General features: G+C 40.2%; 6 protein-coding genes and 1 long non-coding RNA gene across 25 annotated transcripts in view; 3 read left to right on the forward strand and 4 right to left on the reverse strand.

The window, feature by feature from the left end:
• LOC135339872 (uncharacterized) overlaps positions 1-19,175 on the forward strand; it is a 35,216-nt gene extending 16,041 nt beyond the window's left edge. The window contains exon 2 of the long non-coding RNA XR_010396102.1: positions 18,671-19,175. This is a non-coding gene — a long non-coding RNA (uncharacterized LOC135339872). The remainder of the gene's footprint in view (positions 1-18,670) is intronic.
• Positions 1-26,441, reverse strand: part of LOC135339652 (serine/threonine-protein phosphatase 6 regulatory ankyrin repeat subunit B-like) — a gene marked incomplete in the record, with an annotated part of 1,209,744 nt that overhangs the window by 902,878 nt on the left and 280,425 nt on the right.
• On the reverse strand, positions 164-1,891 carry LOC135339837 (small integral membrane protein 14-like). Its single transcript, XM_064536120.1, has 5 exons — positions 1,679-1,891; positions 1,270-1,315; positions 918-1,020; positions 710-767; positions 164-390 (listed from the first exon to the last, which is right to left on the reverse strand). The coding sequence occupies exons 1-5, from the start codon at positions 1,736-1,738 to the stop codon at positions 361-363; spliced, it is 297 nt and encodes a 98-aa protein (XP_064392190.1). The 5' UTR covers positions 1,739-1,891; the 3' UTR covers positions 164-360.
• LOC135339679 (E3 ubiquitin-protein ligase CHFR-like) lies at positions 1,941-7,497 on the forward strand. Its single transcript, XM_064535912.1, has 13 exons — positions 1,941-2,095; positions 2,172-2,317; positions 2,400-2,460; positions 2,575-2,798; positions 3,309-3,458; positions 3,638-3,736; positions 4,280-4,423; positions 4,687-4,850; positions 4,926-5,119; positions 5,280-5,363; positions 5,740-6,018; positions 7,102-7,177; positions 7,290-7,497. The coding sequence occupies exons 1-13, from the start codon at positions 1,981-1,983 to the stop codon at positions 7,324-7,326; spliced, it is 1,773 nt and encodes a 590-aa protein (XP_064391982.1). The 5' UTR covers positions 1,941-1,980; the 3' UTR covers positions 7,327-7,497.
• On the reverse strand, positions 7,414-9,928 carry LOC135339725 (uncharacterized). The gene is made up of 7 exons (XM_064535974.1): positions 9,766-9,928; positions 9,614-9,685; positions 9,496-9,546; positions 9,154-9,288; positions 8,716-8,844; positions 8,241-8,376; positions 7,414-8,066 (listed from the first exon to the last, which is right to left on the reverse strand). The coding sequence occupies exons 1-7, from the start codon at positions 9,895-9,897 to the stop codon at positions 7,603-7,605; spliced, it is 1,119 nt and encodes a 372-aa protein (XP_064392044.1). The 5' UTR covers positions 9,898-9,928; the 3' UTR covers positions 7,414-7,602.
• LOC135339701 (BICD family-like cargo adapter 1) lies at positions 9,993-14,248 on the forward strand. Its single transcript, XM_064535944.1, has 9 exons — positions 9,993-10,294; positions 10,755-10,970; positions 11,112-11,228; positions 11,933-12,079; positions 12,302-12,370; positions 12,514-12,669; positions 12,806-12,978; positions 13,251-13,371; positions 13,943-14,248. Exons 1-9 carry the CDS (start codon positions 10,139-10,141, stop codon positions 14,114-14,116), a joined length of 1,329 nt encoding a protein of 442 aa, XP_064392014.1. The 5' UTR covers positions 9,993-10,138; the 3' UTR covers positions 14,117-14,248.
• LOC135339638 (uncharacterized) overlaps positions 20,143-26,441 on the reverse strand; it is a 34,553-nt gene continuing 28,254 nt past the window's right edge. For all 19 annotated transcript variants that reach the window (XM_064535816.1, XM_064535813.1, XM_064535809.1 and 16 more), the window contains 9 exons: positions 25,788-25,889; positions 25,185-25,346; positions 24,740-24,967; positions 22,268-24,453; positions 21,959-22,211; positions 21,809-21,901; positions 21,619-21,702; positions 20,456-20,790; positions 20,143-20,288 (listed from right to left, as the gene is read on the reverse strand). In XM_064535816.1, coding sequence (XP_064391886.1) covers positions 20,280-20,288; positions 20,456-20,790; positions 21,619-21,702; positions 21,809-21,901; positions 21,959-22,211; positions 22,268-24,453; positions 24,740-24,967; positions 25,185-25,346; positions 25,788-25,889 — 3,452 coding nt within the window. In that variant the 3' untranslated portion in view covers positions 20,143-20,279. The remainder of the gene's footprint in view (positions 20,289-20,455; positions 20,791-21,618; positions 21,703-21,808; positions 21,902-21,958; positions 22,212-22,267; positions 24,454-24,739; positions 24,968-25,184; positions 25,347-25,787; positions 25,890-26,441) is intronic.

Here is a 26,441-nt window from a genome sequence, read left to right on the forward strand (position 1 = left end):
CATTACCCACTCTACGAGTTTCCCTGTGGCTAGGATTCTGCATGCAGCAAAATGTTCATATAGTGTATAAAAGCTATTGCTAATAGCTAGTAGCTTATATGTTGCTTTGACACCTCCACCGAGGCATCGCATCAGTACCCGCAGTGCTTTTCACTTTGTATAGTCATACATTAAACATCATTAATTTTCAGTATACTAAATAGAAAATCATTGAAATAATGACAGCTAGAATCCTAAATACTTTAATATATCTATGTGTGTACATGAAAAAGGCCGGTTAAAAAATTGATGGCAATTTCAGTGTATGTTAAAAAAATGATACGGCACAAACGAGACATGCATGATTGACACTGACTGAGTTCATTGTGTGGGTGGAGCTGGTCCTCCGTCCTGCAGAGCAGAGAGAGGAGAGAAAAAGAGTGCATCATATTGTGATAAAGCACATAATAATTATATAGTGGCTTATTTTCTTTGAATATTTTGTATAAATATGGTTGACATTTTTATTGTAGAGCATTTTTCGATAAAATTACTAGGTTCTACGTCACCATTCAGAGCTGCATGTACAGAACAAAATTTAATATCCATGGCTACACCAGGCATGTTAAATAAATAGCCCATTCAACTGGATAATTGTGGAGTGAATTTATTTATTATACACAGTCTAGTTAGATCTAGCCGAGGCTAATAGCTCAGCTGTTGCACTCACATTACTATCAGGTTGAGACCTTGGTTTTAAATCTCCTGATCTTCTTAACCTTGCAGGCCTGCAAAGGTTGAGCAATGAGTTACGTTGTTAATTAAAAAAAAAATGCAAGTCCACAATGTTACAATGTTAGCAATGATATTCCGGCTACTAATTATGCATTAACTAAAGTGGAATGCAGACAGCACACACTACATGTTAACAAGTTGACCTGAACAGAAAGAGGAGCACTGCAACGACCAACCAGACAAGAAGGAGCAATGCAACGTTCATGGATTGGCCATCATTGGGTTGTCCAGATTCAAAGCCAGGATCTGGAATGAAATCAATACAATGTCACTTGTATTGAACGCATGTACACTGAAGACATACAAAAAACATTCCAAGCATTGGTAATCTTCCATTTGTCTAAGATTACATACATTTTATATAGTGATACCTAAAATAATACCAAAGGCGTATACAGTGTATACTAGCTTGGTCTAAGCTGTTGCTCAGGTCAATAGTATTTGTGACTAGTGCACGTATGACTGTGTATGTGTGTGTGGAGTGGTTGGCTTTACGTTCAGAGAAGCATTCAGTGTCAGTGCAGTGGTTCTGTGTCTGCAGCTGTGTAGGAAACAACATGGAACAGTTACTAACACAAGCTCTTGTCCATGCCCATGGCTACATGACACATGTACCTGTCTTACAAATCTAGCCAGCTTTGATTCTCAAAGCAAACTTTGCAACAACTCAACATTAATATACGGATTAAATTCACCCTTTATAATGGCACCACTATTTACCGTTCACGTAATAAATCTGGAGCCTATAATATATACACCATATGCACAATAGAATGTAACGGTAGTAGAGCTCTATAAGAACATCAACACAAGAACATCATTATTTTTTGCTGTCCCGAAACATAATAATTATATAGCATAAATCAACATTGGCGCATGGCATGATCATTTGAACAGAACATACCCCAGCAATCAGTCTTCTCATGGACCAGATATACTCACAGACACACTCATAGGGGTCCATTTTAACAGGATCCTCGTATGCAGTCAATGCAGTACAGCTGTTGAGAGGCTAAATGTTCTAGTCCTGAGCAAGAGCAGCAGAACCGAGACTAGACTGTGCAGCTCAGACAGTAATCTGATCTTTGTTTACCTGATCTGAACACGGCACGTGGGATACCAAAGGGGGTGGGGCTTGTAGGTTCGTTATGGGCGTGGTTTATGTAGTTAAAACTGTCACGCCCACCTATGTTTTCAGAGTGAGCAATGTCTTCTCTGCTCGAGCTGGATGATCCCTGGGGGCTGCTGGTAGGAGTGGAAGGCGAGGAGGGTGATCTCATTCCACTGGTGGGGGAGCAGTTCTCCATAGGGAGGGGAAAAAGTGGGTTTACAAAGTAAAGTAATAATTATCATGATTACATGAAAAATGCACTAAAAGAAATTTTTATTCTCTCCAGATGCTGATCTTGTGATTGCGGACAATCGTTTCGTGTCCACTTCCCACTGTGTGCTGGTACGAGGCGAGGGAGGATGGGCCAGCTTACGGGACACCTCCTCCAACGGAACTCTGCTCAATGGCACAAAACTGGAGAAGAACACCGATGTAAGTTAGCTCTGGTAACTAACGAATAACGTTGAGTTTATATTGTCTTGTCACTGACAAGTTCTTCAATCATTCTTTGCAGGTTAAGTTAGCATCTGATGACATCATCAAGATTGTCAGTCGTAAAGACAATCCAGAGTTTAGTAAGTGAGGTGTTCATACTCTCTATTATAGTAAAGATCGGAAGTCACCCTTCTTTGAAAAATGAATCAATCATTAACCCACACACACACACACTCACTCATGAACTCCTTAAGATGTGTCGTTCAAGTTCAGCTACACAACCCCACCAGCTGAAGAACTTGATTCCACCCTTTCATACGAAGACACAGATCATGTGACTGACGACGAACAGCCAACCTTGGAATACAGTCCCTCGGACATGGCCGATGGAGGAAGGAGCTCTGAGGGTGATGAGGATGTGAAGAAAGTAAAAGAAGAGGGGCCTAAAAAGTTTGCTGGAAAGAAACATGAACTTGGTGTGAGTATACAATACTTCCAGCTACGGTTTATGATCAGCTAATGCATGTAGGAAATCAAACTCAGAGAATGTTGAGACTAGTAGTAGTTGCTAGTAGTACCGTATAGCTACATGTAGATCTGCGGCCCAAAAATTCTGCGAATTCTGCGAATGAATGAGTAAACGCAAAAATATTATCCGCAAATGCTTATTATCCACTTACCAGTTGAAAATTTAATTCGCAGAAATATTATCCGCAGAAGGTCTTTTTACAGCTATTCGCAGAATTTTTGGGCCGCAGAAATTTCTAGCTATACGGTAGTTGCCTGGCCGTAATTATTGGACCACAAGAAGGGTCAGTAGGGCAATTGGTTCGGATGGCAATAACTGCACGTTTGTTTGACTAGGAGTACAAGATGCATGACACAGCTCACCAATATACGTACATGCAGTGCGCCTACTACTGTATCACATTCGTGTCAGTGCAATGTACAGTATGATAATGTTAACTGGATGCACTATCACTCACAGAGTTCCGAGGATGCCCCTGAGTCTAAGAGAGCAGCGTGTGAGGAGGTTACAAAGGAGGAGTCACACGACCAGACCGAGGAGGAAACTAAACCACCCCCGCTGAAGAAGGAAGACTCTATTGCTGAGACTCTGACCTGTCAGATCTGCCAGGTACAGCGTTATAAACACATCTCTTAGAGGGGACACCATTGCAGATAGTTGGCCGAGGGTGAAGGGGGTGTGGTCTTCCTCCAGCTCTACATGATTGAGTATAATATTGCTCAGTTAGACTGTACAGCTAGCCTATACATGACAACAATTTCATTTACCACCACCCATGCACACACTAGGAGATTCTGCACGACTGTGTCAGCCTCCAGCCGTGCATGCACTCGTACTGTGGTGGCTGCTACTCTGAGTGGATGGGTGCTTCCGATAATTGCCCAGCCGTGAGTTACATGTAGCTGTCTCTGTACACCATCATTGCCATATTAAACTAGTAATATTCATTTATAAAAATACCGTATAGCGCGAAATTTTCGAGGCACTTATATTTCGTGGATTAGCCTCTAAAAGCTATTTCGTTGCACAATGTTCGCGGAATGACTGCTTACCGGAAGCCACGCCTTTAAATCTATGCATGCTATAGCAGGTAATTCAATTTTCGTGGACTTAATTTTCGTGTAGGATTCTAACCCACGAAATCCGCGAAAATTAAGCCCCTCGAAAATTTCGCGCTATACGGTAATTATTTTGTGTCTCGCATAAAATTTATGTACGGTTTCATCTCTCTTTTAAAAGGCCAGGAGATACTCTTGACATGATCACTATAGCCAAATCTTGATAACCATGGCAGGCCTTTATTAGCTTTGTTTTAGATCGTCATGGTATACACTCGAAGTCCCTGGCTCGAAGAAAAGAGCTCATACTAGCTGCTATGCATTACAGTAACCCCCACTAGATGCCCCTTATCCTCCTCCCCCTCTCCCCAGTGCCGGGACCGTGTCGAGCGTATCAGCAAGAACCACATCGTGAACAACCTGGTGGATGCGTACCTCAGATCTAACCCAGACAAGAAGAGACCAGAGGAAGACTTGAAGGAACTGGACGAGAAGAACAAGATCACTAAAGACATGGTGGGTTGCATACAATGTACAGTTACATGTACACTCTTACGTCAGGGATACTACTACAGTACGTTACGCGCACAACAGCATTTGTAATGTAATTGTTTTCACTGGTTATGGGCAGCGTTCACAGTGCATGTACATTGTGCTACTTACAGCTCAGAGATAGTTACAAAGCTTTCGGTTTTGTTTTTCTTTAGGCAGATACAACGCTGCTCTGCATAATGAAACATTTTTTTCTGATAAATAATGAAGTTTATGCTTTTGTGCAGCTCTACCCCAAGAAAAAGCATAGTCACTATGACGATGATGGCCATTACGATGACGATTCTAGCTCTGATTCTAGCTCTACTGACTCAGAGGAGGACCACCCTCCAACATATCTCACCCCCCACACATTTGGCCACACCCACCCCCTACCCTCATTCCCTTTTGGGTATAAAATATACGCAATAATGTTTTAGCTTAATTGTCATGACAGGAAAACGTTGACTTAATCTCTGTACTGTAGCTCAACTCCTGCTCCTTTCATGCTGTGTCGTCAGTGTCCGAGCCACGTCCCCTCCACACCCTCACACCCCACACACCCCACACCACCGCCCTTCATCTGCACGACAAGCACCATCCACGTTCTCTGTCTTTGTTGCCTCCAGCCCATGCCTGATCGCAGGAGTGACACAGACATGAGTATCCCACCACAGAAATGTGAGTGCCTTTTATTGTCTCAACTCTATTCCTTTGTCTAATCAATGTAAACCTGTATACAGAACTAGGCGTGATAAGGCCCTAGGTCATTGTTTTCTTTCGTTACGATATCTAGTGTGCCCGCAGTGAGACCTGTTTAGTCTTGTAATTGTTTTTCCAGGTGATATTTGCAGTCAGGCGTACTGTCACATGTACTGGGGTTGCAGAAAGTCAGGTTGCCGGGGATGTCTCAATCTGTTCAAAGGTAATGCTACTAGCTCTCTCACTCTATCAGCAAACATTCTTATACCGTATAGCAGGTAATTTGTTGAACTTGAGAACGGTGATTTTCATAGTGTATTCGTTTGCTTAATTCATTACATGCACTGCGTTGCATGCGTTCAAACCACCCCTTTGTTTTCGTGGGTAAATGTTTAACGAGATCAGCTTGCTCACGAAAATAACGAATTGTTTACCCCACGAAAAGTACTTGCTATAATTATGGTACACAGTGTAGCACATACTCTTAGCTATACCTTTGAATGGAGACTCGAACAGTATAGCCTGCTATGAATTCGGTATTCATGTGTCAACAGTTTTGTGACACATACACTGTACAATCTTCGATCATCCTCTTACAGACATGGATTTCCCGGACAGTATCCTGAGCGGTGTATTAAACAACGGCAACGCGTACGAGTCTAGAGTACTGAAGGAGTACATGGAGGGGAAGTCCCTATCAATTAAAGATGTGCTCACTTCCTGTTGCGGGAAGTTAGAGAGTGGAGAGTACACGTGCAGCGACTCCAGGACAGCTCGTATGTCCTCCTCCACTAGGTCCTGTTTCAAGTGTGCCCTTAAAAATTTCAAGGACTTAGTGTACCTGTATCGCAGGGACATTCCTGACAGGGAGTTGCCAGGTGAGGGTGTGTGTGTTATGTGAAGGTGATCTTGTATCACACTCGGTACATGTACATGTATATATCTATTGGGTGTTAGGAGGGTTCACATTTGCATTATACATGTACGTAGCTGTTTTTTTAAACTAGTTACGTATAGTACTACAGTTTCAGGTATTATAGTTTCAAATTGGCAAAATTTACAAACTCAAGTTTTTACCATAATTATGTACCGTACTCTAGCAAAATTACGCCCACCCTAATTGCATGCTACAAAGCAGCTACAGGTGGGATGGGCTTAATTTCGAAAACAGTAGTTTTGTCTCGAAATTAAGCCCACTCATTAAAAAACTATTCTTCTCTGTCTGCGTCTGAGGCCTGCCAGCTCTTGAAATACAATGAATATCAACATACAACAATGGTAATGCATGGGTAAAGTAGCTAGGTATAAAGAGTCAAGATTCTGTATCAGAAGGTTCTTCCTTGTCATGTCACTATCAGAGTCTTCAACAGCGATTCAGAGAAGATGGTCCTTGTCTCTTATACTTGCTAATAGGATCTAGGTATATGTAGCTATATATCTAGCTATATTCAGAGCTAACCAGCGTACTGCTAAACCTTTTCTGACAACTTGCTCACTGACTAATGCATCACTTCCTGGTGGGCGTATTTTTGAGGCAAATTGGAACTTTCACTCAAAAGTGGGGGTGGGCGTAATTTCGGACATGGGCGTAATCTCGGTAGAGTACGGTATATGTAACATTGACAGTAACATTGTTGTGTAAACTATTGACTATTGGATGCATACACCCATACACTTATACCGTAGAGGGGGTAATTTTCGTTGGGACACATTTTCTACAGCTTACAATGTGACCTAGAACCTATATTGCGCGTTAATTTTGAAGTTTTATATTTCGGACGATGCTCTATATACATGTACATGTACGTACATCACGAAAATATAACATTTCCACCATACGAAAGTAATTAACCCGCTATGTATGTATACATCGTATGTTTTCTGCTGTTACAGTAGTTATATACAGTACGTACTAGTGTATTTCGGCTAATTTTATTAGAACACAATGCACACCCATGCAGCTGCTGTGACCAGTCGTCCGGACTGCTATTGGGGCAAGAACTGCAGGACTCAAGTCAACAAGCCTCATCATGCCGAGTGAGTGACGCTTTTAATTAATTCTAGGGTATTAAAAATACGACTAGAAATGTGATTTTTTTTATCGGCAATCTTATAATGATTATTCTCTTAACTTCCTCCATTATTGCAGGAGGTACAGTCATATCTGTGACCAAACAAGACATTAATTAGTACTACGTAGTATGCTGGCTGTCAAGACTGTTGTAGACAATGAGTTATGTTTTCACAGTGGATTGTATTTCAATTCTAGAACGTTATTCTGATGAAGACATGCATGTATATATAATTATTATACGTACTGTTACAAAACGTTATAATTATGAAGGGTTTATTGGGAACAGATTACGGTACGTGACGTAACTAAATTGGTGAAATCAGTGAACTTAAAAAACAAGAAACAAATCAAGACAAATAGCTAAACAGCTCCGCCAGCATAAGAACAGTTACAGCTCATCTTCATCTGATTCGTCCAATAATTTTTCCCGCTCGGCCAAACCATCTTTGGGCATTCCCATCTCAGGAATGGCCATTCCACTGCCGCTTTTTCCCAAAGCCACCGGGAAATACTTGCTCACTGATTTATACTTCCCTTTCTGCTTCCCTTTAAAGCTGCAGGACACCCAGAGTCTCCATATAACTAGTAGCATTGCTAGCAGCAGAATGACTACTACCAGAGCCAGCAAAACTGTTAATCTTTGACGAGAAGATTCGAGTACTATTACAGTAGTGGGTTTGTTGCAGACGGGGGTGGGTTTGTTGACGTCACCTGAGGGTATGGAGTTATTGGAGCATGGCGGACTTTGTGTGCTGATGTCACTGTTATGGGGTGTGGTCTCAGGAGAGGGGGCACGTACGTCTGGGCACACAATATTGGGAGGGAGGTTGTGGTCTGATTCCAGTACCAAACCTGCAATTACACAAAATAAAACAACCAAGTAAATTTTTTGAATTGCATGATCGTATATACGACAATTCATTAGTTTAAATTTAAGTACCTGTAGCTAGGGTCAGAAACAAATCAGCATTTCCCTGGCTTAAGATTAAGTGCATGCGTGTGTGCGACATAAGCTAGTGATGTCACCTTTACTGTAAGTTCCAATGCTGTAGTCTAAACTCTCGTCAGTTTTCAGAGCGTTCTGTTCCAGCCACGCCCTCACCAAGTGAGACTCCACCCACTCCATACGATAGATACACCCCCACGACACCAGTGCCAATGGCTGTGAGAATATGACGTCACAATGCATTTCCATGAATACTGTACACAAAGCTATACTTTTATTTGTTAAAACCAACCAAAGAGAGTGTCGACAATTATTGAGCAACATGTTAACACAAACAGAAATCAATTCTGGGCACACTGCTCTTAGTAGCTACATAATATCATGATGCTGTACTCGCGTACATGAAAAGCTGTCCCAAAAGTACGCTCACAAATAAACGACAATATAAATAGTAGACTATTAAAGATCTACACAGCATTGTAAAGCTAACAACCTGCACATTTCTCTTATTTTAACTACAGCGATGATCTCAAATACACATGCATGCCTACTGACTTTATCCTCCGATAAGTGTGGGTAAGGGGTGATGACGTGCTTCCAGAGACAGGAGTGAGCCAAGTCTCTGAGGGTGGTCACCTGCTCTTGCGGGGTGCACGGATGGTACAGGAAAGCAACTGCTCCAAGCTGGCATGAAATATAACAGTTGGTCATTGTGTGGTTGAATAGATACCATTCCATGTATCATCTGATATCATGACATGAAGTGCTTTAAATTTGTGGTTAGGAATATTCTCTTGTACAGACCATTTTCTAAGTGTCAGACTTTCAATTAACGATAGTACAAAACACATCTGGAAACCTAGGATCTTATGAACACTTAAAAGCTATGCCTAGCACACAGTTCAATCGGTATATATGTAGAAGCTACGTACGTACTCCACTCCGGTATTGTACCATAAATGATACGTGTACTATATATATCAGTGTACTTACTCTGAGAGCATGTAGCCACCTCTGAGGGGGTAGGTATTTGTACTCCCCATACTGGGGGGCTACTGGTCTATAGTCCCCCACGAGTGGGGGGTGCTCCGAGTAGATCAGGGGGTCATCTATGCATTTGAATGTCGGCTAGAGGAAGAGGAAAGCAAGGGTTAGAGAAGAATGCTTACCATAGTATGTCTTAGAGTCTAGAATTCATACTAGCTTGCTAGCAGAAAACCGACCAACAAAATATTGAGACGGCTCCTACTACATCTTGTATTAAATAAGTCATCTCCAAATACAACAATCCACGATATCAGCTATTGTCTAAAGCATGATGACACATTTACTCACGCTATAGTGTGTGGTATCGCTGCAGGTTGGTACTGGAGAGGGTTTCATATACTGTAAGGTGAAAAGCAAATGACACCGGTAATTACTCTTTCATGTTCAGCTTTAATTTCAGACTTACTGATTGCTTGATAAGGCTCGAGTCGTGACACTTCCAGTTGGTGTCTGGTCGTAGATCCTTCTCCACACCAAACTGTATCAAACAATTATAAGAGCTGGCGCTAAAAACCCACACCAAAAACTTAGACATATAAATTCCCATTGAGAGTTTACCTCCCCATTGTCACATATTTGGTTCAGATCAACATTCACAGAGTCTACATCACCCTCAGCTCTAGTACAGGTGAGAATTGACACTGTTAAGAGCACCAGGAGAGGTAAAAAGCTTAGAGATCGAGAGTCCATTTTAACTTTTTTGTTTTGCTGAATAAACAGATGACGACATCAGAGGAACTTAGTCTCTACGAGCCCCACCCACACTCAGGAATCACAAGAGGGGCTTTCCCTTCAACTTCCCCCACCAAACATGTAAAATGTATTCACACTGCCTTCATTACAAAAGGGAGCTACATCGCTACTGTGACACCGTTACCAGTAGCAGCTATAGGTGATTTACAAGTGTTGTAGGTCGCTGTTCCAGTGGAGAATGACTCAACAACTGGAAGACGTTTTGTCTGAACTGCGTACTAAAGAGAGTGAGCTTGTTCTGAGTGCAAGGTATGGCAAAGCTCTCTTGGAGGAGAAGGAGCAGCTAAGAAATGATCTGCAGACTGCTAGGGAAGAAATGAAGCAACTGGAAGAAGTGAGTTGGGAAGAAAAATCTAGCTTGCAGTTAAATAGTTACAGATCAAAGTAGTGCCGGACTCAGAAGGCATGCATTGCAGATGTGACATTCTGTTGCCAGCTAAGTTACGTCCTAGCTTACTACTAAAAATTCATAGAAATTGAACATGATACCGTATTACTAGAATGTTTTGCGAGCATCAAACGTTTGCGAACTTTGCGATGGTTGATCAATTCGCAACGATTAACTCCGCAGAACCTGAATTATTACTAGTAAATACACACGATCCTTGCCAGAACGCAATAGTTAAATCGCAAAGGGTCAAATTTTCTGCTGATTTGGCTCATTCGCAAAAGTTTTTCACCAACAAAATATTCTAGTAATACGGTAGATTCTTACAAGGATAACTGTGTCATGGTTCAATACATGTGTGTGTTAAATACCTTCTTCACCTTCCACTTTACCCCGGTACTCTAAGAGCTTGCAGTTGCAGAGACACGACTCGCAAAGGGCACTGACTCAAGCAAAGACTCACGCAGACGAACAAGTCACAGACCTTGAGTACAGACTACGTTCAACTAATAACAGCCTGGAGACAGAACAAAACAAACAAAGAACTACAAAAAATGAATACCAGAAAACTCTTGATACTCTGCAGTTGGAGAACATCAAACTAAAAGAAAAAATAAGCACAGTAAGTAAATCTACATGTATTACTCAACAAGAAATTCGGAGGTAGAGGTTTTGTGTGGTTCTGAATAATGTTCTATAGCTACATGCACATGTACTCATAATTGTTTATTCCAGCTATTATAATTTTACTTTCATTCTATAGTTGTTAGGAGACAAGAACAAAGATGATGAGAGGGTTAGAAAAGTTAGTGATGCTCTGAAGCAGTCTGAAGCTCATGAACTCAGTGCATCTCTCCAGCAAGAAGAGCTGCAACAACAGGTTAATTGCTGGCTTAATGATCTAATCTTTTCAGAATAAAAAATTCTGTGATTGATACATAACGTGTTGGTCGTCACATTACACATTACACCTGTGCAGTACTATAAAAATGTACGATGTGGGAAATTACTGAAACCTCTTAGAGAATCTTCCTATTTGTCATCCTGGCAGCTAAACTATCTCAGATTTCAACATGATAGCTTTGATGTGCAACGTATGCACGCACACACCTCAAATAGCCTTAAATCAGCATGTAGGCAGACTAACAACAGCCTGTCTCACTTGAGCACACCTTGACTTCAGAGCTTAGCACTATCGCCATTAACAATTGTTAATTAGTGATAGGACCCAGACCAGATGCATTATTATGTCAAAATTCGAATTGTGCTTATAGCACCAATGGAGTGATACTTTCAATTGCTTTACTGTTTATATTAGTGACAGCATCCCATGCAGGCCTGATGGTCAATCTGCTCTCTTACAATGTCATGTATCTTCTTGTTCTAACAGTTTTTCGTAAGGCAAGCAATTTGGCAACTGGTTTGAGCACCAATGAAATAATGCTCTTTGCTATAATAGCCTGCAAAATTCTAGCCTCGTTCCCAGCCTCGTTGTCTCTAAAATAACGCTAGACAACTTCAACAAAATTGGCCTGGGACCGAGGCTAGCAGAATTCATGCATTTATATGTTCTGTATAATATAGTTGGAGACACTGGAGTCTGCTAACAGGAGCTACTCCTCTGACGTGTCCACCCTGGCCCACAGTTGTGACCAGCTCACAGAGGAGTTACAAACTACCAGAGCCCAGTATGAGAGCCTGGAAAGCCGCTACATGCAACTAAACGAAGAGGTGATCGAGTTTCACAAGTTATTGTTTTATTCATAGCTAAAGAATTCAAAAAGCCCCACAAAATCACTTGTACATGTACAGGCAGCAAACAGAAACATAGCCCTATAATCATCGTTGCTAAGGCTGTTAACGCTAGCTTGCACTAATTAGTACATTTCATATAATTATAACATGTTTGTCAATGTTAGCACCACTTCTCTCACTTGTTGACACCTATTACAGTTTGTGTGTCAGTGCAAAGAGCTGGAGGACTCACAGGAAATAGTGAAGCAGCTGGAGGCCGATCGACAGGTTAGCACTTCCTCGTACGCCCATGCTCTAATTATTGTTTTATAAGCTCCCTCTGTTGCAATCAACTTCTAGCATGGAGACAAATATTCATGTGCGTGCATGCATGTGCTTAATTATAAGAGAAGTTTGCTATAAATTTGCAGAGAACGACCTCAATGTCACCAACATCCACCATGTCCCTGCATGACGAGTTATCTCACTCCATGAACAGTCTGGACATGATACCTGAGGCTACTTCACCACGGCAATCAAAACAAACTTCACCACAACCTACGGAGGACATGTCTGCTGATGTAGTGGTGAGTGCATGGCCAATTGTGCACGTGTTGGCGTGTGAATCTTAATTGATACTATCACCATTTGTAACGGATTCCATTGTAATAAGAGCCTAATTTTTGTGAATCTCATTGAAAGATTGTTGCCCCATATATGCAGGTGAACTTTGAACCAGAACTGGACTTCTACTGTTCACCGACTAGCACATTGCGTCGTGCGTCAATGCGATCGTTGCAATCGGGTCTGAGCACTCTTCGCAGAGTGGATCACCAGGAACTCATGGCCGCTTGGTCCACCAGTTCAGACGATGACAGGGACTCCCCCTGTTCAAGGTGGGTGGGGCTCATGTTGTGTAAACATTGCTCTTTGTCCTGCTAGCAATTTTGTTTGGCGAGCACCCATTACAAGTACAATTATAGTGTGTATAAATATATAGTCCTACTTATTGGTTGCTATGCTACAGTGTGTGTGTACACTTTACGTTGACATTGTACCCGCTTGCATATAATTATACAATATCAGTAATCTACTCCTGATACAATGCAGGCAGCCGAAGCCTCTTGAGGGTACGTGGCAACGATTAACATAAAATAACTTTTTACAGGTGTAAGAACATGCAGGAGATGGTGACCAACTATCAACAGGAATTGAGCCTCGTCAACAAGCAGCTGTTGTCAGCGGTCGAGCAGAAAATTAAACTGCAGGAACAAAATGAAGCTTGGCAGGTACAGTTATCATAATTATTGGTTATCCTAAGAAACCAACGAATATGCATTAGTCTTGGAAAATTAGTTGTATTTCGTGGCCCTCTATAATACATGCATGCGTGTAGGTCGCATGACTATATAAGCATGTAGGAAGTCTTGTATATATTATGTCAATGTGGAGGGTACGTCCTTTTTTTAAACTCCACTGTAAAATTAAATTAGCTAATGTATGATTGAGACTTAATTGGAAATGTGTTGATTAAGAGCTGCTCGCATTCTAAACTTTCATGTTTCTATATGCATTATATTTATACCGTAAAAATTATAGCGGGTAATTCGTGGGTAAAATATTCGTTATTTTCGTGGGCAAGCTGACCTCAACGAAAACCTATAGGCATAGTTTACCAGAACACATGCAATGCAGTGCACGTATAATGAAGAAAACAAGACATTTTTTATTCACGAAAATCACTGCTGTTCAAATTTTTACCCCACGAAAATTACCTGCTATATACGGTGCTGTATTTAGCACTCTTATCATGCATGTAGTTACTTTGTTGGGTTACAAGGTTTGCTTATACACCTACAGAGTGACATGGCTGAAATAGTACATCAGAACCTCTATCAGAGACTGGAGCAAGACTCCCCAGCTAGGAAGGAAAAACTGAGCAAATCTCCAAAGAGAAAGATGTTCACTTCGAATAAAGATGACGCTGAAAAAATATTCAAACATGAATTCATAAAACATTCATGGCTCTTTTGAAACTTTGCTTGCTCATTTTGTTTGTGTTTATTTATAATTATGTTCTTCACGGCATGAAGTGTGGTTACAAGGATTGGTGCATACATGTCACTTTCATCAACGTTTTTTTCAGACAGCATAATTTTTTTTCAATGACAATGACAAACATAAATAATAATAGCGCCATGACACGTATATCGTCATAAGTATATATAGTTATAAGATTTAGTATAATTATAGCTATAATTATTATAATTATATACATTGTTCTGACCACACGTGTGTAGAATAATTATAGTGTAAACGTGCATAATTTATGATCATGTCGATGTGGTCCCACTGGGTACAAAAAATGTAGTGGTTGATTTACATTATGTGTTTATATAGGGTTTGACTGTAAAAAGTGCATACTGGTACATAGCTCACCTCGAGCCCCCCATGCATGAGTGCATGTATTTGACTCTGTTTCATACTCATCCTTCCTATTCCTGCTAACACAAGTGCAAAGCCATGCTGTATAATCTTCAAATAATATTAGGCCCCTCAAGAATAATTTGCCAAACCATTGAGCTACGTCTCAAATAATCAATTTTCAAGCAAACAATACACATACATGTTGATTGTACATGCAATGCAACCTATGAGGGGGTGTGTTCAATCAACTACATACCGTATAGTGCGAAATTTTCGAAGCACACACTTACATTTCGTGGAATGGCCTCTGAAATAAGTTCGTTGCACAATGTTTGGGGAATGACTGCCACGCCTTTATAAATTTGTATTTTATAGCAAATGATGTGTTCGTGGACTTAATTTCGTGTAGGATTGCTAACCCACGAAATCAGCGAAAATTAAGACCCTGAAAATTTCGCGCTATACAATATACGGTAATGTACGATTGTGGTACATTTGGTATACATGCATGTAATACATGCATGGTGCTAACAAACACATACAGCTGTCTGTCATGCACTCATTGGGGGAAAAATAGCAATATTTTAGTCTGGAATTACCTCCAATAACTGTGGCAATTTGAGAGAGAGAGTATTTACACAAGATATTGAGTTATTTGGCAGCTATAATTATGCCTCGAGGTGTAGCCGCACGGGTACGTTGTAAATTTGTAATGCGACAAAACCTAACAGCTTCTATAGGCTTCTAGCCACGTTCTCTTATTCGTGGATTAGCAATTAAACTAAAGCTTCTTTCTCGAGTTATGGCTAGTTATAGAGGAAGACTGACATTGCATTAAGCTAGGGATAAATTAGCCACAATGAAAGCAAGCTAGCAAACATGTTAACAGCTAGTATGCACATGATAACTATAATTATGAATGCAGTAAACAGTTAGCAGAACTAGTAAGGAAGGTGTGATCACATAATAACAGTTCCTGTTGATTGATTTTTACAGGTTGCTTTGTTTTGGAGTTTTGGAAACAATGGCGATTCCCAAACAGTTTCAACTATTAATCTGATCATGATTGCAAGTAAAAACATATAATTATAGGTGTGTGATGGACATCTATATTTATAGTCTATCAGGTGTGTGATGGATTGGATATATACATGTAAATATATAACATGTATGAGTTTCTATTAGATGGTGGCATTGTTGTTACTTTCACTTGTGAGTGTATCCGTTTTGTTACTGCACGGGTATTTCTACTATACATAGCTACATGCAGGTCATTTGGTATTTAAGAAGTTCAATTTCTGTTGTAGAATATGATAATTATTGTTTTGGTTGCAATAGTGTCAGAAATAAGTGACTAGTCAACTGGATTCATTGCGTCTCTGGAACATCGATTGAACCAAAAATGAAATATCTCATCATTTTTTCCCTCGCTCTTGCATGCTTTCAGTTTTTGCTCAGAGTTGAAGCCCAGCAAATCAACCAACGGCTTTTAAATGCTATACGACATGTGGAGTCCGGTGGAGATAGTTGTGCAATTGGTGACAAACAATTTAGCAACAAAGCTTTGGGCCCATACCAAATTCGCAAGCCCTACTACGATGATGCTGTTCAATTCAACCCAAGCCTACGCAGTGGTGGTCGAAGCTTTCAAAATGTCTGGGGCGTTGGGAGTGAGCAATATTCCAAAGATGTTATCAGGAGCTACATGAAGAGGTACGCTACAGCTAAAAGGCTTGGTCATCGCCCAACTAATGAAGATATTGCTCGAATCCATAATGGCGGTCCAAATGGTTATAAAAATCCAAAAACTGACAATTACTGGAAAAAAGTTCGGCAAGCTTTGTACTCCAACAGCAGTGGTTATATAAACAGCTGTCTAAGTACGTGCAATCCAGGAGAGTGTTGTCAAGGGTCATATTGTACTTGTCTCAATAAACGGTTTAAGAAAGTTTCGTGTGCATGGCAAAGGATGGTGGTAAAGTTTTCCTGAAGCTATTGATTTATAGCTGGACTTGAACATTTGCAAGCAGTGCATGATTATTATTGTGCATGTATAGTAGCAGGAGTACTAAATATGCTCCTGGTAGTAGTGATCAATTTACCTGCTATTAGAGCTTAAATAAATATATTAACATAATATGCATAGGCATGGCAGAGAAATTAGATAGTGTATCAACGTACATAGACATGTAGTTGTTTGGTCCTGTCTATACATGGATTGACCTCCATCCATTTAATAATATCTATTTCTGATTTTGTGTATATACATGTGCATGCAGATAGCTATAAATAGATTGCAATTGAATGCAGTTTTGCTCCCACGTTGGACTAAGAGTGAGTTGCATGCCCTCTTCTCTTCATACGCTCTTGCTATTACGTGTTTTAAAGGTTTTCTTGCTGATCATGAAGCTGAAAATCCTAGCTAGCTTCAAACGATCAATTACAGCATGTGTGGTCACATGATTATCAATCAACATTATTTTGTGCAATTGATTTCAGCTCTGCATAGCAATAAAACATGCACTACTTCAAAACCATGCATGCGCACACTGAAACAATTGTACCGCAATACATGCAGCTATATATTATATATAACAAGTGCAAAAAACATTTTGTGAAAAAATGGGGAAGAGTAGGGTTGGAAGAGCATGTGCACTGAATAGTAGCCTCGATTCAAGGCCGTATTTTAATCGGCCTGGAATCGAGGCTAGTCAAATAGGTGATCGAGCGTCTTAAATAAAGAAAGAGGTGTAACGAGAAGTAGTGTTGGACCCAACTGTTAAAGACCGTGCCCCACCCTCAACTAGTTGGAGCATGCAAGACTATACCAACCCACAATCTTGTTTTCGAACTTTTTGTTACTTCAGTGCACATGCTCTTCCAACCCTACTCTTCCCCATTTTTTTACAAAATGTTTTTTGCACTTGTTTGTAAAATTTTTTCACTGCTGCATGCATGCGTTATTTTATAAATAGTCCTAGGAAACCACATACAATATTTTAAGTAATTACGTTTTGTGTCTATTCTAATGGGCGTTCCTTTTAGGGTTACCCATCTTGTTCACATCCTTTTGATTAGCTCATCCAACATGCTACCCTACTTCTCACCATAATTTTTTTCACAAATGTTTTTTTACACTTGTTTGTATCTACACTTTTTCTTCACAGGTACCATTTATCTATGGTGCTAGCTAGATCAAATATCTTCAGTAGGTGGCAATCCACCTTTACTATGATAAAAAAGAGCTAGATCTAGCTAATTTTTATTTGCACTGTTGCAGTTTGTGTCTGTTATGATAATTTTCATGAAGTTTTTTGGTCTTATGCATGCAATAATTTATTATCACAAGCTGCTAGCTCAGAGCAGGCGCGCTCAGAATGCAATGAAGAGCTTCACTTGTGAGTAATAACTGGAGCGGTAAGAATCGGCAGTGCAAAACACTACTGTTGCTATAGACCTCAACTGCTCAAAGGTTGCTAGAATAAGAGGGGTGTGGCCATGCTGTCTGCTCTGTCTGAGCATGCTCAGTAGGAAAACAATGGCGAACTGACCTCTGCACCTATTAAAGAAGCCATTATCATAATTATACCCACCCTAGCAAATTTAACTTCGCGATTAGTTAGGGACGTACTAGCCTCGAATCCAGGCCGATTAAAATACGTATTTTAATCGGCCTGGTCTCGAGGCTAGGGACGTATGTACCCAAGACGGCAGAGGACACTAATTATGTGTCTAGTTTGTGTTGTGGAGCTACAGTTCTCAGATTATCTCGCGGAAGAACGTGAGAGGAAGATGAAGAAAAAGTTGTTGTTTTTATAGTTTTGCTGTTCTTATAACTTTTTTTTGTACAATGTTTAATTCAGTTCATATTTCGCACAAATGTCACAAATGATATGGGCCGGCAACAGATATATAAACACAAAATAACTTTGTCTTGTGTCTTGGGTGAGATCCAGAGGGGGCCTTTTTGCTGTTTTCGACCCAACCCTACTATTAGCACTACGGTGCTAATGATTACAGTACTGCAAATGTAGATCTACATCAGCCAAGCTTCGGGTAGGTGTATACATATAGCTACAGGTTAAAGTAGCGATGTCAGACCGATTTTCATTTTTGCTATTTCTAACTCCTATGTATTACTATCTCTTTTGAACACTCTAGGCAAACCAGAAAAACTTTACTGCACTGGATTTGGTCAAGCGAATGCAGAGATACAGCGTTTTGAAGAACACTAGTCAGGGAAAAATTCGTACAAAAATTTACCGCATTTTAATGTACTTGGGCGGGACTTATGAAATTTGTTGTTAATACCGGAAATGATCTTAAAGTTAGCATATCTGCTGAACCGCTTGGTCTATTCTCTTTTAAAAAAGTATGAAATGGACACTCAGGACTCAGGAGTTAACATTGTAACCATTTGATATCTATTATGAAGTTTATAATGTTTCTGTAATGTATATCTTTATGATGTCCCTATAATAGTATGATGTCTCCTGCTTCAGAGAGTTCTTTTGGATTTAAAGTAACCATGCTATCTTTTCAGTATATTGTATCATGTTTCAGAACTCTCATCAATGTCCACCTTACGCTTGTATCTGTTTCTTGATCTTTATAAGCAACTTTTCTGTCAATTTCATTTGGTCTAAATAATTCGTTTTTAGTGTGATATAGATTTAAGGCCATACAACTATAAATCTATGATACAACTCTGTTGACAGCTTCTAATTAATACAGTAGATTACTCTTGTCTTTTTTGTGTGCAAATTGAATCAGTTCTTGCAATTTAATAGTTTTGGTAGATTACATTGTTGTCCCTGGAATTCTCTCCAATCTTTCTTGTTTCTTTTCAACAGAGGCTTTCAGATCGCTTAAATAATTACTTTCAGTAACTTCTAAGAACTTCTAAGAAATAAATACAGCTATTGGTACACTTGGCTTGATTTTACTGCATTTCTATTCTCAGCTCCACCCATCTATCCATGCAATATGTGATTCCGCAAGAAATAAAAGCTTATTGTAGCAACTTTTTGCATAATCTGGAGAGAGTTAGAGATGAAAGACATGCTCACTTGTGTTTTTGTTCGATTCATTTTCATGTTTGGTTGCCAAAATGATGATCACCTTTGAGAAAAAATCACACACAAAACAAGCATCAAATGCTAAAATCATAAAAAACTGTTATAAAAATCAAATTCTACGCTATTTTTTACCCCTGGGAACAGCTGTTGTTTGCTAGACTCTTCCAGGGCTTGCGGAAAGCCCTTCTTGTTCACTCACTTTTCTGGTCCCGTTTTTTACCATTGAATTACTGTACGAAAATACGCCCACGCACTACTTCCGGTACTGACTTGTAACAAATGCTTTCTCTGCGTGTGTAGTTATAAAACATGTATATTATTTCTGTTTCAGTATCACATTGACATTGTTCTGTTACACGTTGTAAAATGTACGTGTATTGAGATATTGTACGTAGATCTATACATGATCAACAGATACGAGGTACAACTGTACACTATAGGTGAGAATGCTATTAATTATATAGGCATGCACGTATGAAGTATATCAATCAACGAATGAGGTATACCATGCACAGGGGAAATCCAATAAGTAAAACAATCACACAGAGAGTGGGCTGATACAGATAACTACTTAATTGTTTAAAACACTTTATGTGCAAAACACAATGTATACACACTATAGTGATAAGCTAATCTGATGTTCTGTTTTGACATCTCTACAGTCCATGGAGTGCTGTATTATGTGCACCTCCTCACAGCTCCTGTGCATGGAGGTAATGTTAGTGGGAGGCTAATCGTACACATCAGTGAGTTATTAATGACTGGCATAAGTGTAGGATGACATAATAGTATAGTAGGCCGCACACTGACAAACTCGGTGGCATTCAAATACCGCTAATAATAGCTTGACATACATACATGCACTCACCTTCAAATACTGACAGACTTGGTCAGCAATCGCCTCTTTCTTCAGCTTTACTAACATCTCCAGAAGGACCCTGAATGTCGCTTGTGAGAGCTTCCGTTTTTTCCAGATTTTCAAGCACTCGATCATGGATGCGTGAGTATTTGCCTTTTTGCTGACATCATTTTGCTCGCCAGGATTTAATTCCATCGCATCGACATAGAGTTCGACAATATCGAAATATGCAGCCAAATATGGTATGTCTTTTTGCTGAATTTCACGGTTTATTTGGGAAGTAGTGAGCGGACATTTGCCCAGCAGCTGTTGAAGAACTGTACTCACTGGTTGGGCAGGTGATCCTACAGATGGAATGAAAAGTAACACGCTCATGAATATACAAGATTATTTACTGATTCACTCCGTATCCTAGGTGATTTCCAGTGAATATGAGCCATATTTTACTTCCCCCAGGGAAGTATGGAATATGGCTCATATTTTTACTTCCTACAAGCATTATTCAACTTTGAATCATCTTGACAATTTGTACACAGTAAAATAGCAATACAGCACGCAAAAAGGTTTTGTAGACTATGTTTTGTGCTATTGTCATATTGACCTGAGCTAGCTAGCAGTCTAAGCTACTTATTACGTACATGTTCATGAGGCCTGAAACACTGCAGTTCAATTCTTGCTCTGTGTTTCTAGTCAAGGCTGTGGCTCAGAGGTAGAGCTGTATAGTGCAGTTTGGTACGGTAGACACTTGTGCAATGCAAATTAAAAACGGCAGCTGCTGAATATTGGTGGGCGGGTCTGGTCAAAGTTTATAGCTTCCAGTAGAACCTAGCTAGCTGTTTGGAGAATTAGAAGTACATGTAGCTAGCTCTCATACTTGACAGCTGTAACTGTTCTAACTGCATATTCTGAGGCACACGTTTGACTGTCTCCATTGATGTTCAAATGACTGTTTTGCTGTTTTTGCAGTAAATAAATCAGTTGTTGACTGGTTGCCTAGTAATTATAGTTTATAAACAACCTCAGCCTCGGGCTGCGCCCTCGGCATTGGTTGGTTATAAGCCATAATTACTAGTCAACTAGTCAATAACTATAACTTATATCGAGTGCTAATAAAATATTCACCCACACATGTACACGTGTGTACATATACATCACGACGCCAAATAACACACCTTGCGGAGATGCTAAATGTATGGATGTCTCCCCAGCTGATAGAGATCTCTTCTGAGCAGCTTCTCCTGAGCATTCTCCAGAATCTGTGATATTTAAAATGGCACACATTCCGTATTACATAACTCATAAAAAACACAAAAATTCAAGTTTCTACATAATTATTATTAGGACATGCACTAAGGAACGCACCTTGTGGAGATAATGATAACTGTGTGCGTTTTGGACTCGACGATTCCGCAGCCGATAGTTGTCTCTTCTGACCAGCTGCTCCTGAGCATTCTCCTGTGTTTATTATCAAATGTATAAGGAGCACAGAATAAAGGCCGGCACTGAACTTACTGAGCGCATCTTTGTAGAGAGCTCTATAGACAGTGAGGACCACTTTCCCAGCCTCCTTCACCTCACACTGGTAGTAGTCCAGGTCCTCCTCTCTCACACTCTGGAAGGTCAAAATGTTGGGTTTACAGGAATGAGCTGGAGGTTGTGTGTTGTCATCTCCCACTTTGCTCCAATTGAAGGAGAATCTCTCCAGAGACTGTCCCTTCATGAACTGGAGAACTCCCAAGCTAGCACTCTGACCAATAGAAGCAGTCTATAGATGGATATAATTATATGAAACACAACAACACTTTCATATAACTACCTTACCTTTCCCAACCACACTTGATGGTCTTTCGTTGGAGTCACCGGCTTACTTCCACAAAGAAATTGTACCCAAAAATCTTCAGTCAGAACACATAAATTATCTCGGCTTGACTTGTGACCGGGGCAAGGACATTGAAATGCAATTTGAGGAATCAACTGTGGGTAAAGGCTTTTGAGTGTGTAGAGCATCACTAAGAAAACATAAGTGCAAAGGTCATGGAGAGATATGCGACCATCAGGATGGCGAACAACTCGAATTTCGTAGCATCGATTGTGGGCTAGTATGGTCACCTTGTTTGATTTGGCGACGAGAAAACTTACGATATTTCGCTTAACAACATTTTCCACTAATTCTAATTTCCACGTCAACCCGAGGATTTTATGAGGGCCTTGGGAAACAAGTCGAGTCATCAAACCACAAAAAGTTCCTGTTGGAACGTAACCACAGCTGAATGTGATGAGCAGTGGCTCTGGGTTGTTGGCATCTGGTGGAGGTGGGTTGGTCAGCTCGTCTTGAGAAGCACACTCCAAGATAGCTGGCATTAAATAAGTGATTCGACATTTGCTTGGGTCATTAACATCTTGGTGAGCGATTTCAGAGAGAAGGTTTAGATGTTGAAGAAGTGTAATAAGAATTTTGGCTGGGATAAGTTGGTCGTTTTTCAACTTTTTGCTAACTTGTGCAGTTTTGCAATACATTTCGATGGCTTCAGCTGAATATTGCCCCATTCTGATCAACTCTTTTCGCTCATACTCAGTGACATTACCTCCAGAATGAAGTACACGCAAAGAAGGAACAATCAGCTGACTGATGCTATCAAAGATTACTTGAGGGGAGCAGATCACACGATTCTTGAGCCAGTTTTCCTTATCATTTGAAACGCTTGTGTAATGCATGACAGTGCCAACACAGTCGTGAAGATACCGTAGACAAAATTTCGTTTCAGTTTCATCCATTTCAAGCTTCTTCCCTAACTCTAGACAATCTTTAATAGTGGCAATCTTGTATTCCCTTCGGAGAATGAGTCCAAATAAAAGCCATTTTGGTCTAATCGGTAACGAAGCGTCCTTGAAGCGTGTGTTAAAGATTTCATTCAAAATTTTACGAAGAGGGGCTATATCCGAGGGCTCAGTTCCAGTGTAGTTGTCTACGGTAAACAAAGAAACTGTTGATTCAGAACTAGTAGCTACAGGACAAATCATTATTTTATCAAACTTTTTTACAATGTCATTTAAATCGTCACTTTTTTTCTTGATTTCCTTCTCTGGATCACTCAGCTTATCTTTGTGAGTGCCTATCAACGCAACTAACGGACTTACTTGTAGGAATGATTCAAGCTTCTCATTAAATCCATCAACTTTATCGGTCTTGAATGACGAGGTCACTTGAGGGTTACTATGTATGCTACTGATGGAAGAAAGGATTTGAGACACTGTGTCTTTGACTGTGTGTATAGCGTCATAGGGAGTGATGATTGTGTCATCGCGACTGAAAGGGATTTTGTACGGCTTATTTAGCTCTTTGCTCAAGTCTAAGAAGACGAGATACATGGCCGGACCAGTGCTCAGGGCTGGGAGCATTTCTAAAAAGCCTGGCTGACCACCAATATCATTAATGTTCAAAAATGTCCCCAAAGCATTGAAAAGGTTAGAATATTCTCCACTTTTGATCAAATTTTGGAATCGGCTGACAACATCAATAATTCTGCAAGCCTTTGTTTCGTCATCCAAAGTCTCAACTTCATCAACTTGTGAAATATTGTTCTCTACGGATATTTGCGTGTGATCATGAGGTTGAATTGTTTTGGCAGGTTTGGGTTTTTCTTCACTTAGTTGCTCACTGAGGGGTGTGTCCAGCGGTTCCTCAGATGCGAGTTTGTTTCCACAAAAATAGTTGAACAATATTTTTGCTTCACCGTCAATGGTATCGGAAGATAGCCATTCTGCTGTGTCGTCACCAACAAAAGCAAATGCTTGAATACAGTTAGCGAGTAATGTACTTTGAATGTTCGATTTGTCTCCTGCTGAATGAATATTCTCAAATATTTTTAGCAGACGGTTTAAAGTAGTTGTCTTTCCCACAAATGGTGGGCCAACAAGAAAAAGTTTCAAGTAGCGAAGGTCGATGGTGTCTGCAGCTGTCATTAGACCCTTGAGTATCTTGAGATATCGCTGCTGTTCTTCGGCAACTGTGAAATTGTGTATGTATAATTACATGCAGCAGTGAATGCTCAGGCAAGACATGATCGAGCTATAAACTAGATCATGTAGCATAATAATTATATTGCATAGTCAATATCGCCTAGCCACAAAACAGTCACAACATTTCTTTGTTTGTAATGTGCTAAGTGCTGTGTACACAAGCCGCGTTTAATTGAATGTCGGTTGGCGGTAATGTTTATACAGAGCAGGCTGATGTTGATTCCACGTAGTAATATGGCTCTCATTTGCTCCTTATATATATATGTAACTTACTTTCTTTGAGCCTTGTCTTGAGAGTCCTTGCGTCCTCAATGTATCCTTTCTGAGCAAGTAATTGTTGAGCGTCTTGCAGAGTAATGCCTTGACCAGTAGCAATGATGTCATCAATGTTCACTTCTGTTCCCTCGATAAGCTTCTGTAGTGCATCAATCTGATCTTGTGTTAGAGATGTGCAATCTGACATTTGAATAATAGCGGGTGTTTGTAGCTTGTCCAACAACTCTGTACAACAGTAATTTGATCAGTATATAACCCAGAACATCATGCAAAGAACATGCAGGAAAATGCAGTATAATTTTGTGTTTGTTTGCTTTATGTATAATTATATACATGTGAGGCTGCACATAGTATTGGCAAGCATATAGTCTTTATTGGGCATGTACATAATCTGTTTAATTTGTCCGCATATACATCACGGCTATACTGCATGTATATGTACCCTGAGGCTGCTGGTCGACTAGAGGGTACTGGTAGTCAGTGCTCTGACTTGGAGTAGCAGATGGTGCCCTAAGAGACTGATTCAGAAGATATTCGATGGTTTCAGTGTGACCCTGTTGTATTGCGCAGTCAAGTGGAGTCCTGCCTCCAGCATCAGTTACACCTGCACATGCATAAGGTAACTTCCTGAGTCAAGGTTTGATGTTTATGAATATTCCAATGTTAAATAACGTAAGCAATAATAATGAAGAATGTGCATTAACCCTTTCCTGCATGACCCTGACGTATATGTGAGGTATGCATGAGGTGGAACAAATACGCTTGCAGGGTTTCATCTAGTGGGAGGGGGGCTGGGGTGAACCTTCCCCCCATATGATGTCATCACATTAGCTATGATGTGCAATATGTAACTATAGATCTACTGTGATGCACTAGCATGTAATAAGGGGTGTGGTCAACAAATATGGAAGTGGCCAAACATTTTGCGGCGTGTGTAAACCCCCCCCCCTAACTTTTAATCCTAGATGAAACCCTGGCTTGTATATGCACTACATGAACACTGACTGAGTCGATCATAATAGGCTATAAATTATAGTATACTCACTGGTGTCATAGTGGGCTCTCTCTACCAAGTACTCCACCACTTCTTTGTGTCCATTATAGCATGCAGTGTGAAGGGGAGTCAGGCCAGTCTTGTTCCTTGCATCTGGAATGGATGAAAAATTAATTACTGAATGTGTCTCTTGTAACTCAATGTACTAACTCAAGAATACTTTATGGACGGGAATAACGCTGTGTATAAGGAGGCTACTAATTTGCCTCGCAAATTTAACAATCATTGCCTTGGCATGTATAATAAAAAGATTATTGTCAATATAGTTGTTATGATCGACAATGCATGAGTAAAAAAACTGTATTTCCTGATACAACGAGTGCATGGTGCAAGTTGCGCTGTGCTAATGCCTCTCGCCATTGTTTTGCTTTCGCTCATCTCGAAAGACATAATTTTAGTATGTATATATATACTGTGTTTTAATGCCAGTTTCTAACTGATTTTTATGCTTCGATGCGTGGCGTAACCGTACGAGGGATACGGTAAAGCTGACTGTGTGTGTCCGTGTGTCGATCTGTGTCTGTTCCAGCTGTAAAACTGCTCAACGGTTGCAATGCGACGAAAACTAAGTACTGTATTTACTTGATTAAACACCCTCCTTGATTAAAAACGCCCATCTCGTTTAAACGCCCATGTATGGGCGTG

This window comes from Halichondria panicea, chromosome 8, assembly GCF_963675165.1.
Source record: "Halichondria panicea chromosome 8, odHalPani1.1, whole genome shotgun sequence".
Classification (NCBI taxonomy): domain Eukaryota; kingdom Metazoa; phylum Porifera; class Demospongiae; order Suberitida; family Halichondriidae; genus Halichondria; species Halichondria panicea.

Coding starts and splice junctions, on each gene's coding strand:
- LOC135339837 (XM_064536120.1), bottom strand. CDS start 1,738: ATGGACCCCTATGAGTGTGTCTGTGAGTATATCTGGTCCATGAGAAGA. Junction 1,316..1,678: donor TGAGAAGACTGATTGCTGGG/GTATGTTCTGTT, acceptor TTTCCTACACAG/CTGCAGACACAGAACCACTG. Junction 768..917: donor GTGCTCCTCTTTCTGTTCAG/GTCAACTTGTTA, acceptor CAACCTTTGCAG/GCCTGCAAGGTTAAGAAGAT.
- LOC135339679 (XM_064535912.1), top strand. CDS start 1,981: ATGTCTTCTCTGCTCGAGCTGGATGATCCCTGGGGGCTGCTGGTAGGA. Junction 3,459..3,637: donor TGACCTGTCAGATCTGCCAG/GTACAGCGTTAT, acceptor TGCACACACTAG/GAGATTCTGCACGACTGTGT. Junction 7,178..7,289: donor AACAAGCCTCATCATGCCGA/GTGAGTGACGCT, acceptor CCATTATTGCAG/GAGGTACAGTCATATCTGTG.
- LOC135339725 (XM_064535974.1), bottom strand. CDS start 9,897: ATGGACTCTCGATCTCTAAGCTTTTTACCTCTCCTGGTGCTCTTAACA. Junction 9,289..9,495: donor GCGATACCACACACTATAGC/GTGAGTAAATGT, acceptor CTCTTCCTCTAG/CCGACATTCAAATGCATAGA. Junction 8,845..9,153: donor GGTGGCTACATGCTCTCAGA/GTAAGTACACTG, acceptor ATTTCATGCCAG/CTTGGAGCAGTTGCTTTCCT.
- LOC135339701 (XM_064535944.1), top strand. CDS start 10,139: ATGACTCAACAACTGGAAGACGTTTTGTCTGAACTGCGTACTAAAGAG. Junction 10,971..11,111: donor TAAAAGAAAAAATAAGCACA/GTAAGTAAATCT, acceptor TTCATTCTATAG/TTGTTAGGAGACAAGAACAA. Junction 12,979..13,250: donor AGGGACTCCCCCTGTTCAAG/GTGGGTGGGGCT, acceptor AACTTTTTACAG/GTGTAAGAACATGCAGGAGA.